The sequence below is a fragment of the Ochotona princeps genome, chromosome 10, assembly GCF_030435755.1.
Source record: "Ochotona princeps isolate mOchPri1 chromosome 10, mOchPri1.hap1, whole genome shotgun sequence".
Classification (NCBI taxonomy): Eukaryota; Metazoa; Chordata; class Mammalia; order Lagomorpha; family Ochotonidae; genus Ochotona; species Ochotona princeps.
Window position 1 is genome coordinate 61,835,673 of NC_080841.1, and position 14,367 is coordinate 61,850,039.

The 14,367-nt window shown below is 40.2% G+C and overlaps 1 protein-coding gene across 1 annotated transcript in view; it reads left to right on the forward strand.

Annotated features, from left to right (window-relative positions):
* Window positions 1–2,371: 2,371 nt before the first annotated feature.
* Window positions 2,372–14,367, forward strand: part of LOC101526664 (prostaglandin-E(2) 9-reductase-like) — a 230,956-nt gene continuing 218,960 nt past the window's right edge. The window contains exons 1-2 of the mRNA XM_036495213.2: window positions 2,372–2,461; window positions 12,107–12,274. Of these exons, the coding sequence (XP_036351106.2) occupies window positions 2,372–2,461; window positions 12,107–12,274 (258 nt within the window). The remainder of the gene's footprint in view (window positions 2,462–12,106; window positions 12,275–14,367) is intronic.

The window sequence follows — 14,367 nt, forward strand, 5'->3', positions numbered from 1 at the left end:
AATGTCTATCTAGATTAGAGGGAGGCACATGCTCTTCCCCATTTCCTTATAAATTGAGGTTTTCACTTGAAAAAGTGAAGGTGCTGGGCTACTGGTATGATCACAAACGAGCAAGCAAATATTAGATCATTCCAGACAGAGCTCAAAGTCAGATCACATATCTAACCTGAGACTGCCTGAGACATGGTGTTGTCACTGAATGAGACAAAAGGGAGCTAAAGCTGCAGCCAAGAACAGAGAAGTTGTTCTCCTGTGTCCAGAAGGAACTTTATAGGTTTCCTTCCACCATGAGAAAAACCTGGTAATCAAGGGTACTAATCTAACGCATCACTGAAACCCATGAGTAAAGTCCTGGACCCTCGCCTCTGCAGGCACTGAAATCTACAATATTCTCTACAGACAGGACATTGCCATGGGGATCTTTTTGGACAATCCTTGGTGAGGTGTCCATTGCTTTCACAATTAAAACACTTGGGAGCTCCTTGGGGTCTCCCTGGGAGTTAGATATTACCAGGAACACAACCCATCCTTTTTTTTTAAATCCTTTTTCTCTGCTGTTTTATTTTATCTCGTGATCTGTTATAAAAGACCATGGTGGCTACTTTTTAAAGGATTCTAAAGCTCTATTGCAGGTCTCTGGATCTTTCTCTTAATGTAAACGGCAGACTAGGTTAAGATTCTTTTTAAATTGCCTATCCTTCTACAGAGTTAGGATCTAGCAGAGTATATTTAAAGTCTTCCTCAAATGTTCTAATGAAGTTGGGGATTTTCCTGTGGCTCTGACCTATTATGTATTATTTAAGTCATATGAACCAAAAAGACTGTTGATTTAGTTGTCTTAATTTAGGAACATTTTTTTATCCATAAGCATATTAAAATACAGCTCTTAAAAATTTCTATCAATTGGTACATGTATAACATGAAAATGAAATTTATAAAAGAAGAGTGGGGTATGGCAGGGGTGTAGCACAGAAAGATTTCCACTACACAGGGAAAGGAACATCTTTGAGATCTTCCAAGCAGACTCTATTTTCTAACTAAGGTATCAAACTTCTCTATGAAATGGAAATAGTTTAACCTGATTTCTCCACTCCCACTGCTACCTAGCACCTGAGACCACCAGGAGATCATTTATGCCCGAGGTAGAAGGAGAGTAAGATTGCTCTGTGAGCACATGAGATCTGTGAGCTCCATATCGTAAAATATCACTAACCTCTGAGTGCTTTGGCCTTTGGACAACTGCTGAAGTGCTTGCAGAATGCCCTAGTAGACTTAGTTCCCAGTCCACTTAGCTCAGAATTGCCTCAGTCATTCCAAGTGTGTATAACCTGAATGCTCTCCAACAATATTGTGTCGAATGAGTAGTTGAAAAGTCTCTTGAAGACTTTTCTCTAAAAGGAAAGTTCTGCATATCCCTCATTTTCTGCTTAGAGTTAAGTTAAATACACTACTGAAAACTAACATTACAAGCCTATACTATAGCATACCCATAGAATCTATTGTAAGCGTACATATGGGATACCTACAATGGCACACACATCACATGCTCATTAGGCAAGCGCTGACATTGGGGTTGGGGTGGAAAACAACGAGCTATTTATTGCTTAACTTAGAGCACAGCATCAGGTGGTTAATGATCCATTTCTGGTCTCTCCAAGGGATTAATGATGATTTTTTAAATAGCTACAAAACTAGTTGCAGTAGTTGATTTAGAATCTCTCAAACTGGGTCTACTCACCAAATGTGAACAAACTCATTCACTGACATCAGTATGATAGAAGAAAGGAAATGTTTATTTGAAAACACACAGCAAGAAACTGAGCCACTGTTGCATAATCCCTTGCATGCTGAGCTTTTGACAGTCCTTAAAGACTGAAGTGGACCTAAGAGGTGCAGAGTCATTTTGTATCCAAGTTCCTGGATGCTTTACAGTGCTAGTGGCCATCCCTCAGTCAGGAATAGCATGTCCTTCAGGGAGTGGTGAAAGTGGCAAAGTGAGCTACCATCCATGTGGCTGCTATAGACAAGTGTTAGTTATATTTGTTTTGGTTTTGGGATTCCTAGAAAAGAAAACTGCCAATATAATAGTGAGAATATAGATTTCATCTGAGAAAAGAGAAAGGCCCTTATACATCTGGAGATCAGAACTTTCTAGTTCAATCTGCACTACTCCAGTAAGTCACTGTATTGATTTTTGGTAAATGGTTGATTAATAATCATACATGCTGGATGAAACTTTAAACTGAGGAAGGAGACTAGGCTTCACCTATCATGTGACTAGAATAAGGGTAAAAGCTGGAGATGTTTGCCTCACTTGGCTCATAGGAAAAGGGAGGAAAAGCAGAGTGAAATCAGCTGGGTGTGGAGCAGGATGGCTCTCAAACACAGTCATTCTGTGAAGCTGAACGATGGACACCACATGCCGAGGCTTGGTTTTGGGACTTTAGCTCCTAGAAACATAGTTTTCCTCAATGTAATTCAAAGATAGAGTGTTAGCTGCCCTAGACTGGTTGTTAGCACTTAGGCACTTTCAGCTTATTTTTTTAAAATGAAGATTTATTTTTATTTGAAATGCATATTTTACAGAGAGAAAAGGAGAGAGAGAGAATCTTCTGTCCTCTGGTTTACTCTCCAAATGGGTGCAATGGCTAGAGCAGAACTAACTGAAGCTGAGAGTCTGGAGTTTCTTTTGATCTCACACATAGTTGAGGGGCCCATGAACTTAGGCCATCCTATGCTGCTTTCCCAGACCATAAACAGCCAGCTGGATTAGAATTGGAGCACATGGGCACAAATTGGTACCTGAATAGGATCCAGTCATTACAGTGTATGTGTGAAGCTGGCAAGGCCACCATGCCAGCTACCATGTTAGGTTAGCTTTGAAGTTTTTTGGGAGGAGTTATTCCATAGTGGCAGACTAATATACTCCCTCTTGGTAGAAACAAAACATGAAAAATAAACACATATTTGCTGTCAGACAGACCCTGTTTGTTTTCAGTGGTATGATTACCCATAGTTCAGGTCTAATGTGTCATAGCCTACATTTATTACCACTGTCACAGAAAACAGTGCCATTCGAATAAAACCTAAACCTCCTGTAATTTCCACTTACACAAATAGAAATCATACATACGTGTGCTTAAACCCAAAGAGTAGTACTCGTTAACATTGCTACCTTTGTTCTTTTTCTAAATGTCACTCCAGTGCATTCTTCAATGATTTACCAAGTTATAATAGGAAAGAACAGCATTTTTCAGCGTGCATGTGTTGCACAATTCTTTGTCTCTCCATATTTGCTTTCTGAATTGCATATCTGGAGTTATATATTAATCATTTGGTGTTTGAGACAAGCCTTGTAAATGTTATTTGGAACTGTATCTGTTGCAGAAAGGGTGAAAAATTACAAACTGAACTCTGGTAACTGAGTTCTGATACAAATTGAGTTCTGGTAGCTGATTGGGGTGGAGTATTAATAGCTGAACCTTTTGATCAACAGAAACAGGATGTACTTCCTGTAACCAACATATAGCTTCAGAGGGTGTAATTAAATTCTGAGAGTTATAAACTTTCGTTCCAGTAATTGTATGTGACAGAAATTTGGCTATAACCTGCCCACTGTGTTTCTATAGCTCTGCTTGCTTTCCTATGCTAAGGTTACCAGGATGTGGTATTTGTCTATAGAAACCCATTGCAATGACAGAGTGGGGTGTCTCCTTTAGAGTTGTTCTGGAAGGGGGCAGTCTCCAGCTGGCCAATAAAGACTCTCCAAAGTCTAAATTAGGTTTGGTCTTTTGTGCAGGGTGTCCCATAATATATTCTGTGCCTCATGGGTTGGCTGCAGCATCTTGTATATGCCAAGTATATCACTGTGAAGCTGGGTCTGAAGTGAACACCATAGTTAATTCTAGTCTTCCCATTGGATGTGGGTATCTCAGTTGGGTAGTTACTGCTTTGTGCAACATCACCAGCCCCAGTGTTCTATGTTTTACTACTATTCACCAGCAGGAATTGAGTGGTTCATAAATTTGGCTGCCAATGGAGCTGGGTGTTCTATCAAGAGTTTTAAGAGTAGTCTAAGCTTAAGCCATGCTTGAAGTCAGGCAAGATATTTCTGTGAGTTCTGATATTATTCAACTCAAATAGAAGTGGAATGCTGAAGACAGGACAGTAATCTGCCTGCACAAGTGTGGATTCAGGTTAGCAGTTCAAATGTATTCCTGTAGGAACAGAAGTATTAATTTGAAGGCTCTTAACAAAAACTAGGATGAAATTTTATAATAGTTCATGAGGTTGCCATTCACATGGATTAATTATCCAGAACTTTTCCTGAAGAGTTGGCTTAGAGGAAGCCAAACAAAGACACAAAAGGAAGCTTTCAACCTGCTATTACTCTTTGAGCAATGTGTTGGGAGAAGTTAGAATTGTTGCTTTGAAAGTATACACAAGTTATTCTAAGCATGAAGAACTGATGATGTAACTGATAAATGAATGAAGACCCTGAAAAGCATTTTTAAAAGTAAATGTGGGACTCGCAAGATGGCCGACATAGGAGGAAGACTGTGAGAGAGCTCACAGACAGAGAGGGCTAGAACGCGACAAAAGCGTAAGTGGAGCAGCATAGAACTACAGGGAGAAGAACGTGAAGTTCCCTGGACAGTGTGGAGCCAAAAAAATCCACACAACTCGGAAGAGCAACCAGGGAAAAACAAAGCAAAGGACAGGGAAGACGACTTTCCGCTCCTGACCTGCTGAGTCACCTCTGAGTGCCGCCGAACCCACCCAAAGACCGACCTGAAGACGCTGTGGCCGTGAGGACCGGAGGTGATTGGGACCCGCTGGCATCTGCTCACCCTGGTCACCAGGACTCGCCAGGACCTGCCCCGCTGCGGACACCAGGACCCTGAATCACCGGGACCCGCCGGCATCTGCCCACCCTGGTCGCCAACCCCCGGGACCTGCACCAGCCGCAGCCTCCAGGCTCCATCGCGACCCGCGCGGAGACCAGCAACGGACGCAGCAGTCGGGAGACGCACTGGCGGCCAGGATTCCCACCAGAGGAAGAGGCAGACTGCAAGAACCTGAGGTTTGAGTGAGTTGGGTGGGGACAGTGGTGGGTTGGAGGCTTCGGGAGTTGGCCCCCCAGGGGCACGGACAGAGCCTGAACACAATTGGCCTCCCCGCCCCTCCCCCCCCCCCGGCTCCAGCCTCTAGAGACACAGGGCGAGTGCCTTGAGACTGCCAAAACTGTGTCTGGGAGAAAGGCAAAAGGCACACTGGATACTCCCCTGTGCCTTTGCGGTGTGGCACTCAGCTGGGCGGTGCTATCCCACAGGAACCCAAGCACGCCTCTGGGCTGGGCAGTTCCCTGCTAGCGCAGGGGCGGTCGGTCCCCTGCAAGTGCTGGGGTGGGCGGACCTGCGCAGGAGGCGTTTCCAGAGAGCACCTGGAACACGCCCTATAGTCCCTTGCTCCGAGCCCTGTGATCCAGTAAACAGGGTGCGCGCACAGAGAGTGCCTTCACTCCCCCACGCCCTGTGGTAGCATACCTGTAGGGGACGAGCTGAGAGTGCGCTTTGAATCCTCTGGGCCCTGGAAGAGGCGCCCTGAGGTCCAGTGTTCTGGAGACGCACCAAAAGTGCCTTGAAAATTCCCACACCCTGCTACTCCACGCCTGCAGACTCCGATCTCTACAGGATAGTGCTTGGAGACCCCTCAGCACACTGGTGCCTAGGTCTCTCAAAAAAGAAACACTAACACAATGGGAAGAAATACCAGAAAAGGTAATGATCCAGATGAGAGTGCCAACACCCTACCAATAAAGGATCGAAAGCCAATGTCTATTTCGGAGATGCGAGATGAAGACATAGAAGATCTACCAGACAAGGAATTCAAAAAAATAATGTTAAAATATGTCAGAGACAATGAGAAGAATTGGGAGGACTTCAAGGAATTCAAGAACCACATAGCCTCAGAAATACAACAAATGAAAAGTAAAATCCTTGACTTAGAGCACAAAATTGAGAGCCTAACCAACAGAACAAATACAGCAGAAGAGAGGATCTCTGAAACGGAAGACACACAAAACGAACACACCCAGTTCATGAAACAGCTGGAGACAAGTCTGAACAAAGCCAATAAGACCATACAAGAAATGAAAGACAACCTCAGAAAATCAAATATTAGGATTATTGGCCTTCCTGAAGGAGCGGAAAAAGAATCAGGAATGCAAATGGTGCTCGACGAAATTATACAGGAAAACTTTCAAAACACTTGGAACATGAATCCAGCTCAAATCCAGGACGGTCAGAGGACTCCCAGCAGATATGACCCAAAGCGATCTTCACCCAGACATATGGTGCTCAAGTTCCACTCCAACGAAGACAAAGAAAGAATCCTAAGACAAGTACGAAGCAGAGAAAAGATCACATACCGGGGAAAACCAATCAGGATCACGGCTGACTTTTCTGAAGAGACCTTACAAGCAAGAAGAGAATGGACAAAGATCTTCCAAATCCTGAATCAGAACAACTGTCAACCAAGAATATTGTACCCAGCAAAGATCTCATTCGTATTTGAGAACGAAATCAAATACTTCCACAGCAAAGAGAAATTAGAAGAATATGCCAGCACAAAACCAGCTCTACAAAATCTCCTTAGAAATGCACTAATTCCAGAAAAAAAGGAGGTGAATCATAAGCAAAGATGGCAAACAGGAAGGTCTCCCCACTAAAGTCCACACAAGGAAGGGCAATAACACAGATATCAACACCCACAAAAACAAGTATGGCAGGGCAAAATCACAACCTCTCAATTTTAACTCTCAACACAAATGGCCTGAACTCACCAATCAAAAGGCATAGATTAACAGAATGGATTATCAAACAGCACCCAACTATCTGTTGCCTACAAGAGACACATCTAACCAGAAGAGATTCAAAGAAGCTGAAAGTGAAAGGTTGGAAACAGATATTTCATGCCAATGGACGAGAAAAAAAGGCTGGGGTAGCTGTCTTAATTTCAGATGATGTGGACTTCAATCTGACACACATCAAAAAGGACAGGGAAGGACATTATATATTGGTGAAGGGACTGATCCATCAGGAAGTAATTACCATTGTGAACATATATGCACCAAATTCAAACGCACCTAGCTACGTGAAGCAATTACTCACGGACTTAAGGGGAGACATAGATATGCACACAATAATAGTGGGTGATCTTAACACCCCACTAACAACTATAGACAGATCAACAAAACAAAAACTCAACAAAGAAACAACAGAACTCATACAAACAATAGAACAACTGGACTTGGTTGACATTTATAGAATTTTTTACCCTAAGGCCACAGATTATACATTTTTTTCAGCAGTACATGGCACCTTCTCCAGGATCGACCACATGATAGGACACAAAGCAAACCTAAATAACTTCAAAAAGATAGGAATCATACCATGTACCCTCTCAGACCACCACGGAATGAAGCTGGAAATCAGCAATTCAAAATGCCCCAGGAAATACAGAAACTCTTGGAGGCTGAACAATATGCTACTAAACGAACAATGGATCAGAGAAGAAATTAAAGATGAGATCAAAAAATTTATGGAAACCAATGAAAACTCTGACACAACATTCCAAAATTTGTGGGACACTGCCAAAGCAGTGCTACGGGGTAAACTCATCGCAATTGGAGCTCATGTCAAGGCCCAAGAGAGGCGCCAAATACAGGAACTAAACACACACCTCCAGGAACTGGAAAAACAACAGCAGAAGAGCCCCACACACAATAGGAAACAAGAAATCATCAAAACAAGGGAGGAAATCAACCAGATAGAAATAAAAAAAACCATACACAAAATCAATGAATCAAAAAGCTGGTTTTTTGAGAAGATAAACAAGATAGACACTCCACTGGCCCGACTGACAAAGAAAAAACAAGAGAAGGCAAGAATTAACAGCATCAAAGATGAAAAAGGCAACATAACAACAGACACCGCATCCATTAAGGCCATAATCAGAAATTACTACAAAGCACTGTACTCCAACAAATCAGAAGATCACCAAGAAATGGAAAAGTTCTTAGACTTCTACCACTTGCCAAAACTTAGCCCAGAGGCAACAAACGACCTGAACAAACCCATAACTGAAGTAGAGATTGAATCAGTGATTAAAGACCTCCCAACAAGGAAAAGCCCAGGCCCAGACGGCTTCACTCCAGAATTCTACAAAACATTCCGAACAGAGCTGACCCCAATCCTCTACAAACTCTTCAAAACAATAGAAAAAGAGGCAACCCTTCCAAACTCATTCTATGAAGCCAACATTACCTTAATCCCAAAACCAGACAGAGAACTAACAGAGAAGGAAAACTACAGACCTATCTCTTTGATGAACATTGATGCTAAGATTCTCAACAAAATCCTAGCCAACAGAATTCAAAAACACATCAGACAGATCATTCATCCAGATCAAGTAGGATTCATCCCTGGAATGCAGGGATGGTTCAACATTCGCAAATCTATAAATGTGATACACCACATCCAAAAACTGAAAAACAAGAATCACATGATAGTATCAATAGATGCGGAAAAAGCTTTCGACAAAATCCAACATCACTTCCTACTAAAAACCCTAACCAAGGTAGGCATAGATGGAAAAATCCACAACATAATTAAAGCAATATATGAAAAACCCAACGCCAGCATCATACTGAATGGAGAAAAGCTGGAACCCTTCCCACTGAGATCTGGAACAAGACAGGGATGTCCACTTTCTCCACTACTATTCAACATAGTCCTAGAGGTACTCGCTGAGGCCATAAGACAAGAAAAAGAAATCAGAGGAATCCAAATGGGAAACGAAGAAGTCAAGCTCTCACTATACGCAGATGATATGATTCTTTATGTAGAAGAGCCAAGAGACTCAATACAGAGACTGCTAGAACTTGTACGAGAGTTTGGTAGAGTGGCAGGGTACAAAATTAATGAACAAAAATCAACAGCCATAGTGTATGCGAACAGCCCCAAGATGGAAAAAGACTTAACCAGCAAGATACCATTCAAAATAACAGAGAAAAGTATGAAATATCTGGGAATAAATCTAACCAAAAATGTAGAAGACTTATTTGAAGAAAACTACAATCTGCTTAAAAAAGAAATTGAACAAGACCTCAAAAGATGGAGTAATATCCCATGCTCCTGGATAGGTAAAATCAATATCATTAAAATGTCTATACTGCCAAAAGCAATATATACATTCAACGCAATCCCAATCAAATTGCCCAAAATATTCTTCATGGAACTGGAAACAATGATCCAAAGGTTCATCTGGAAGCACAAAAAACCACGGATAGCTAGAACTATCCTGAAGAACAGGAAGTTAGCAGGGGGAATCACAGTTCCGGACCTCTGGACATACTATAGGGCAGTGGTTATCAAAACAGCGTGGTACTGGCACAAAGATAGAGAGGAAGATCAATGGAGCAGAATAGAAACGCCAGAAGGAAACCCACACAGATATAGCCAAATAATCTTTGACAAAAAGACAAACGACAACCCAGGCAAATGGGAAGGTCTGTTCAATAAATGCTGCTGGGACAACTGGTTGATAGCCTGCAGAAACAAAAAAATAGATCCACATCTCTCACCATACACTAAGATCAGATCTAAATGGATAACAGATCTAAACCTACATCCAGAAACCTTCAAACTTTTGGAAGAAAATGTTGGAAACACACTGGAACACTTAGGGGTAGGCCCTCACTTCCTAAAAAAGACTCCAGATGCAGTAGAAATCAAGACCAAAATAAACAATTGGGACCTCATCAAACTAAGAAGCTTCTGTACAGCTAGAGAAACAATCAACAAAGTAAAAAGGCAACCCACAGAATGGGAGAAGATCTTCGCACACGACATAGGTGATAGAGGGCTAATATCCAGAATATACAAAGAGCTACAAAACAACCAAAATGTCAAAACAAACAAGCCACTCAAGAAATGGGCACGGGAAATGGGCAGACACTTCACAAAGGAACAAACCCAAATGGCAAATAAACATATGAAAAAATGCTCAAGTTCCCTGGCAATAAGGGAAATCCAAATTAAAACATCAATGAGGTACCACCTAACGCCAGTAAGACTGGCCCACATGAATAAAAGCACCAACGACACTTGTTGGCGAGGTTGCGGGGAAAAGGGAACCCTACTCCACTGCTGGTGGGGCTGCAGGCTGGTACAGCCTCTATGGAAATCAGTATGGAGAATATTCAAACAACTCAAATTCAACATACCGTATGATCCAGCAATAGCACTCCTAGGAATATATCCAGAACACTTGTTCTATGAGAAACCAACATGTACTCCTATGTTCATAGCAGCACAATCAGTAATTGCAAAAACATGGAAACAACCAAAATGCCCATCAAAAGAGGATTGGATAAGAAAGCTATGGTTCATCTACTCCATGGAATACTACTCAGCTATTAAAAAAAACAAAATGCAGTTCTTTGTGGCCAAATGGGCCAAACTGGAAACCATAATGCTAAGGGAAATGAGCCAATCCCAAAAGGTTAAATACCACATGTTTGCCTTAATTTAAGATGATATGATGTTATGTATAACATGTTATGTTTTGAATGTTATATGTTGTGTATAAACTAAAATTGAAGTATAGGTGAGGTGGTCACAGAAGGTGGCTGGGAACCCGCATTTACTTTTAACATATTGGTTACTCATTACTATGTCAATTAATTCCATAATGATGTAAATTTTTGCTGATGGTATGTTGGAGCTTTCAATTGACTGGGATGATACTCTGCTGGCTCTGTCATCAGACCAGAGAGGGTATACCTAAGAAACCGTTGAACTTGACGGGACAATAAGATGCTGGACTCTATGTTTGGTATACGTTTGCAATGGGGAAATCTCAACTGAACTTGAGCTGTGGTTATGCAACAAGGTGGAGGAATCCACCATGGCGGGAGGGTTTGGGGAGGGGTGGGGAGAACCCAAGTATCTATGTAACTGTGTCACATAATACAATGTAATTACTGAAGTTAAATAATAAATAATTAAAAAAAAAAAAAAAAAAGTAAATGTGAAGGATTTAAATATTTGTATTAATAACATCACAGTAACCCTGGCCTTCTGTTAAATTGGGCCCATTTTTTTTCCCACTCAAGACTTTAGCGTGCTTAAGTATATCTTCCACTTTTCTGAAGGGCCATCTTTGCTCTAGATTCTCTTTGCTCTAGATTCTCTTTGCTCTTATCTCTGGACTTGGCTTAAAATCCAACTTTTTCTTGAATGGATTTCACTTTGCAATCTCTTCCCTTTGCTTCCTTTCTTGTATCATGTTCCTTAGATGACAAACTACTTCTTTTATAGCTGCCTCCTGTTTACCATTCTATTTTGAAAATGCTCCTGGAAATGATTGCTTTTTGCATATTATGTGATATATTTAGTTGATTTACCTATTTAATACTTGTATGGCTTAATGACTTCATCTCACTGTTTCTTAGAATCCTTGGGATAGCAGGGAAGATGGCCTTTTTGTCCATGGCCACATAACTAACACCGTGGGATCTATTATACTCTTAAGCATTCAGAAAATACTCAATAATTGTATGTAGACTAAATGCTGAAAGAGAGAATTTGAGAAATGAAGAATAAAAAGAATTGTAAAAAACTTGAAAAACTTACTTGGGTGAAATCTCAGAAGCATAGGTGTTCGAGATATATTTCTAATTATTTATCAACTTCAAATGATATTATATATGTATGTGTGAAAATGGGTCCTTTCTTCTGAGCGCCTTAGTAATTTTACCCCAATATTGGGTGATTTACTGTAAACCATTTGTTATAATTAATTCTCATTGAGTAAGACTTGATTTTCCATGTTCTGTGGTGAAGCCTGTTTCATCATTTCCTTCAGGATGAGATGCCACATTGGAGCTTAGTAGGCATTTCCAGAGCTACTGTGTATTACCAAGACTATCAATTAAGTGTGTGAGAGGAGAATCAGCATCAACATTTTGTGAATATGAGGAAGTACACTGCTTCTCTTTGAGTTAGGCAGATCACCAACTCCCCTTGCTCCCATTTCACAGGCTCCAAAAAGCAAGGCTTTCGAGTTCACCAAAGTGGCCATTGAGGCTGGTTTCCATCACGTTGATGCAGCACTCGTACATGAAAATGAGGAGGAGGTTGGAGCAGCTATTCGTGGGAAGATTGCTGATGGGACTGTGAAGAGAGAGGACATATTCTACACTACCAAGGTACAGGGACTACAGGCCACTGTCAGTTCAGATATGGTACTATGAAAGAATATTATCTTTCTTTTGATTATTTTATTTCCTGCAATTGTAGAGGAATACTATTGAAACAGGAAAACATGGAAGTTTTGCTTTCAGCAGGTGCAGCCATGTTCCATTTAGAGTTGGTGATTCATGCTCCCATTAATCCAATTCTACTATATCTCTACTGCTTTAATTATTTAGTAAATTCTCCAAAAATATATCATTTTTAAAAATTCATGATATGTTTCCATAGACACAGGGATTTCCTCTTCCCTCCCCTCTTTCCCTCCACACTGTTTTCACCCATATTATTACAGTAGCATAGTCCTTTAGCAACAGTTACAAATCCATCATTCTACTATTTAAGGTCTATAAGATCTTTAAGTTCTTAAATAGAACTGAATTTAAAAATTGTTCTCAGTTGGAGATTTATATGACAGTTTAGAGAGAGAGCTAAGTTGTCTCCAGTAATATTTTATATATATTTTTGCAGATCATTTTTAGAATGTGGGTCTTTCTGTAGAGTATGTGTGTTAATTAAAGGGAATAGTGTATCACATTTGTCCTTACCTGACATTTGGTGGGAGACTGGACAGAGCAGATGCAGTCACAAGAGCAAACAAATCAAAGCAAATAAATGGATAGTAAGAAAACATGCAAACAATGATTAAAGTTAATGCATTTTAAGGAACAGCCAATCAAATGCTATTTTTGCTGTTGTAAATGGAAGCATATTTTAAAAAGTTGATAATTACATAAAAAACATTCCAATATTAACAGTCTGTGTCTTAACTATTTACTTCCAGGAATCTTCTTATACAAAGTCAATGTAGGTAAAAAGAAGTAATCACCATCTAATATATATATATATCCCTACCAACATAATGTATGTGTTATCCCTGTGAAGTTTCGACAGAAGAATATACCTTAAAGCTTTTGTTCTTCTCATGTTACATGAACTGTATCCTAGAATATTCTGTTGAATTCATTCTGAGATGATTCATTCTTTCCTCTAGGAAATTACTTTTGTCTTATATTATTTTGTCTGCTTTGGTATTTTTAAAAACAATTATTAGCTTCCATTATATATTATTGTAGTCGAGAGATTCTTCCTTTGCCTTCCTCTTTCTCCCTCCCAGTTTTTTCCTCCCACGAATTTCTCCCATATTTTTACTGTAGTGTAGTCTTTTAGTCACACTTACAAGTTTAACATTCTGCTACCTAAACACATCATGGCATTGCAGGTATAGACAAGGATAGAATTTCCAGTGTCGTATTGCCAAGGCATATTTAATTGTTTCACTGGAAATCAGCCTTTTATTCAGGAGTAGGGGTATCTACCTAATATAAAATATATATATATATACACACATTATGTATATATACATAATGTATACATAATATACATTACTTTGTGCTTCATATTTTTTATTCAGTCTGAGATTCATGGATATAGCTGTGAGAATAAACAGTTCATTGTTTTGTAGTAATCTTCCAAGTGTATTACTGGAACTAATTATACTCTGAAAATACTAAGTGAATAATTTTGAACTAAGCAATGTATAATTTCAACATATCGTTTATAACTATTTGTTGATTTTATTTTAAAAGTATCACAAGGAGGCGCGAGAGAAAGAGTAAGAGAAAATGAGAGAGGAGACAATAGGCAGTAATGATATCAAAGTCCCTCACTTCAGTGGAGCTAGCCCAAGTGCTTAGTGCTGTCAGCCCTTCCTTTTCAAGCGCATTAGCAGAAACTAGGATTAGTTGCAGGGAAATGACAGGATCCAAGCCAACCACTCTGACAAGGAGTAAAGTCACCACCAGTTGTGACTTAACGCAAGACACCACAGTGCCTGCCCTGTAAACATATCGTTCTGAGTATAATGCCATCTAGTGTTCTATTTCAACTTTCTGGGATTTTCATTGATTCCACTGCTCAGCATATTCACATTGTAGTTACTTAGTGAGTAAACACTTAGTAGTTGTCTGGGTTATCAAGTCAAGTGTCTCAACATTGAGTTCTGTCTTCAAATAATCCCTAATTGATTATATAATGATTTCAAAGGGCA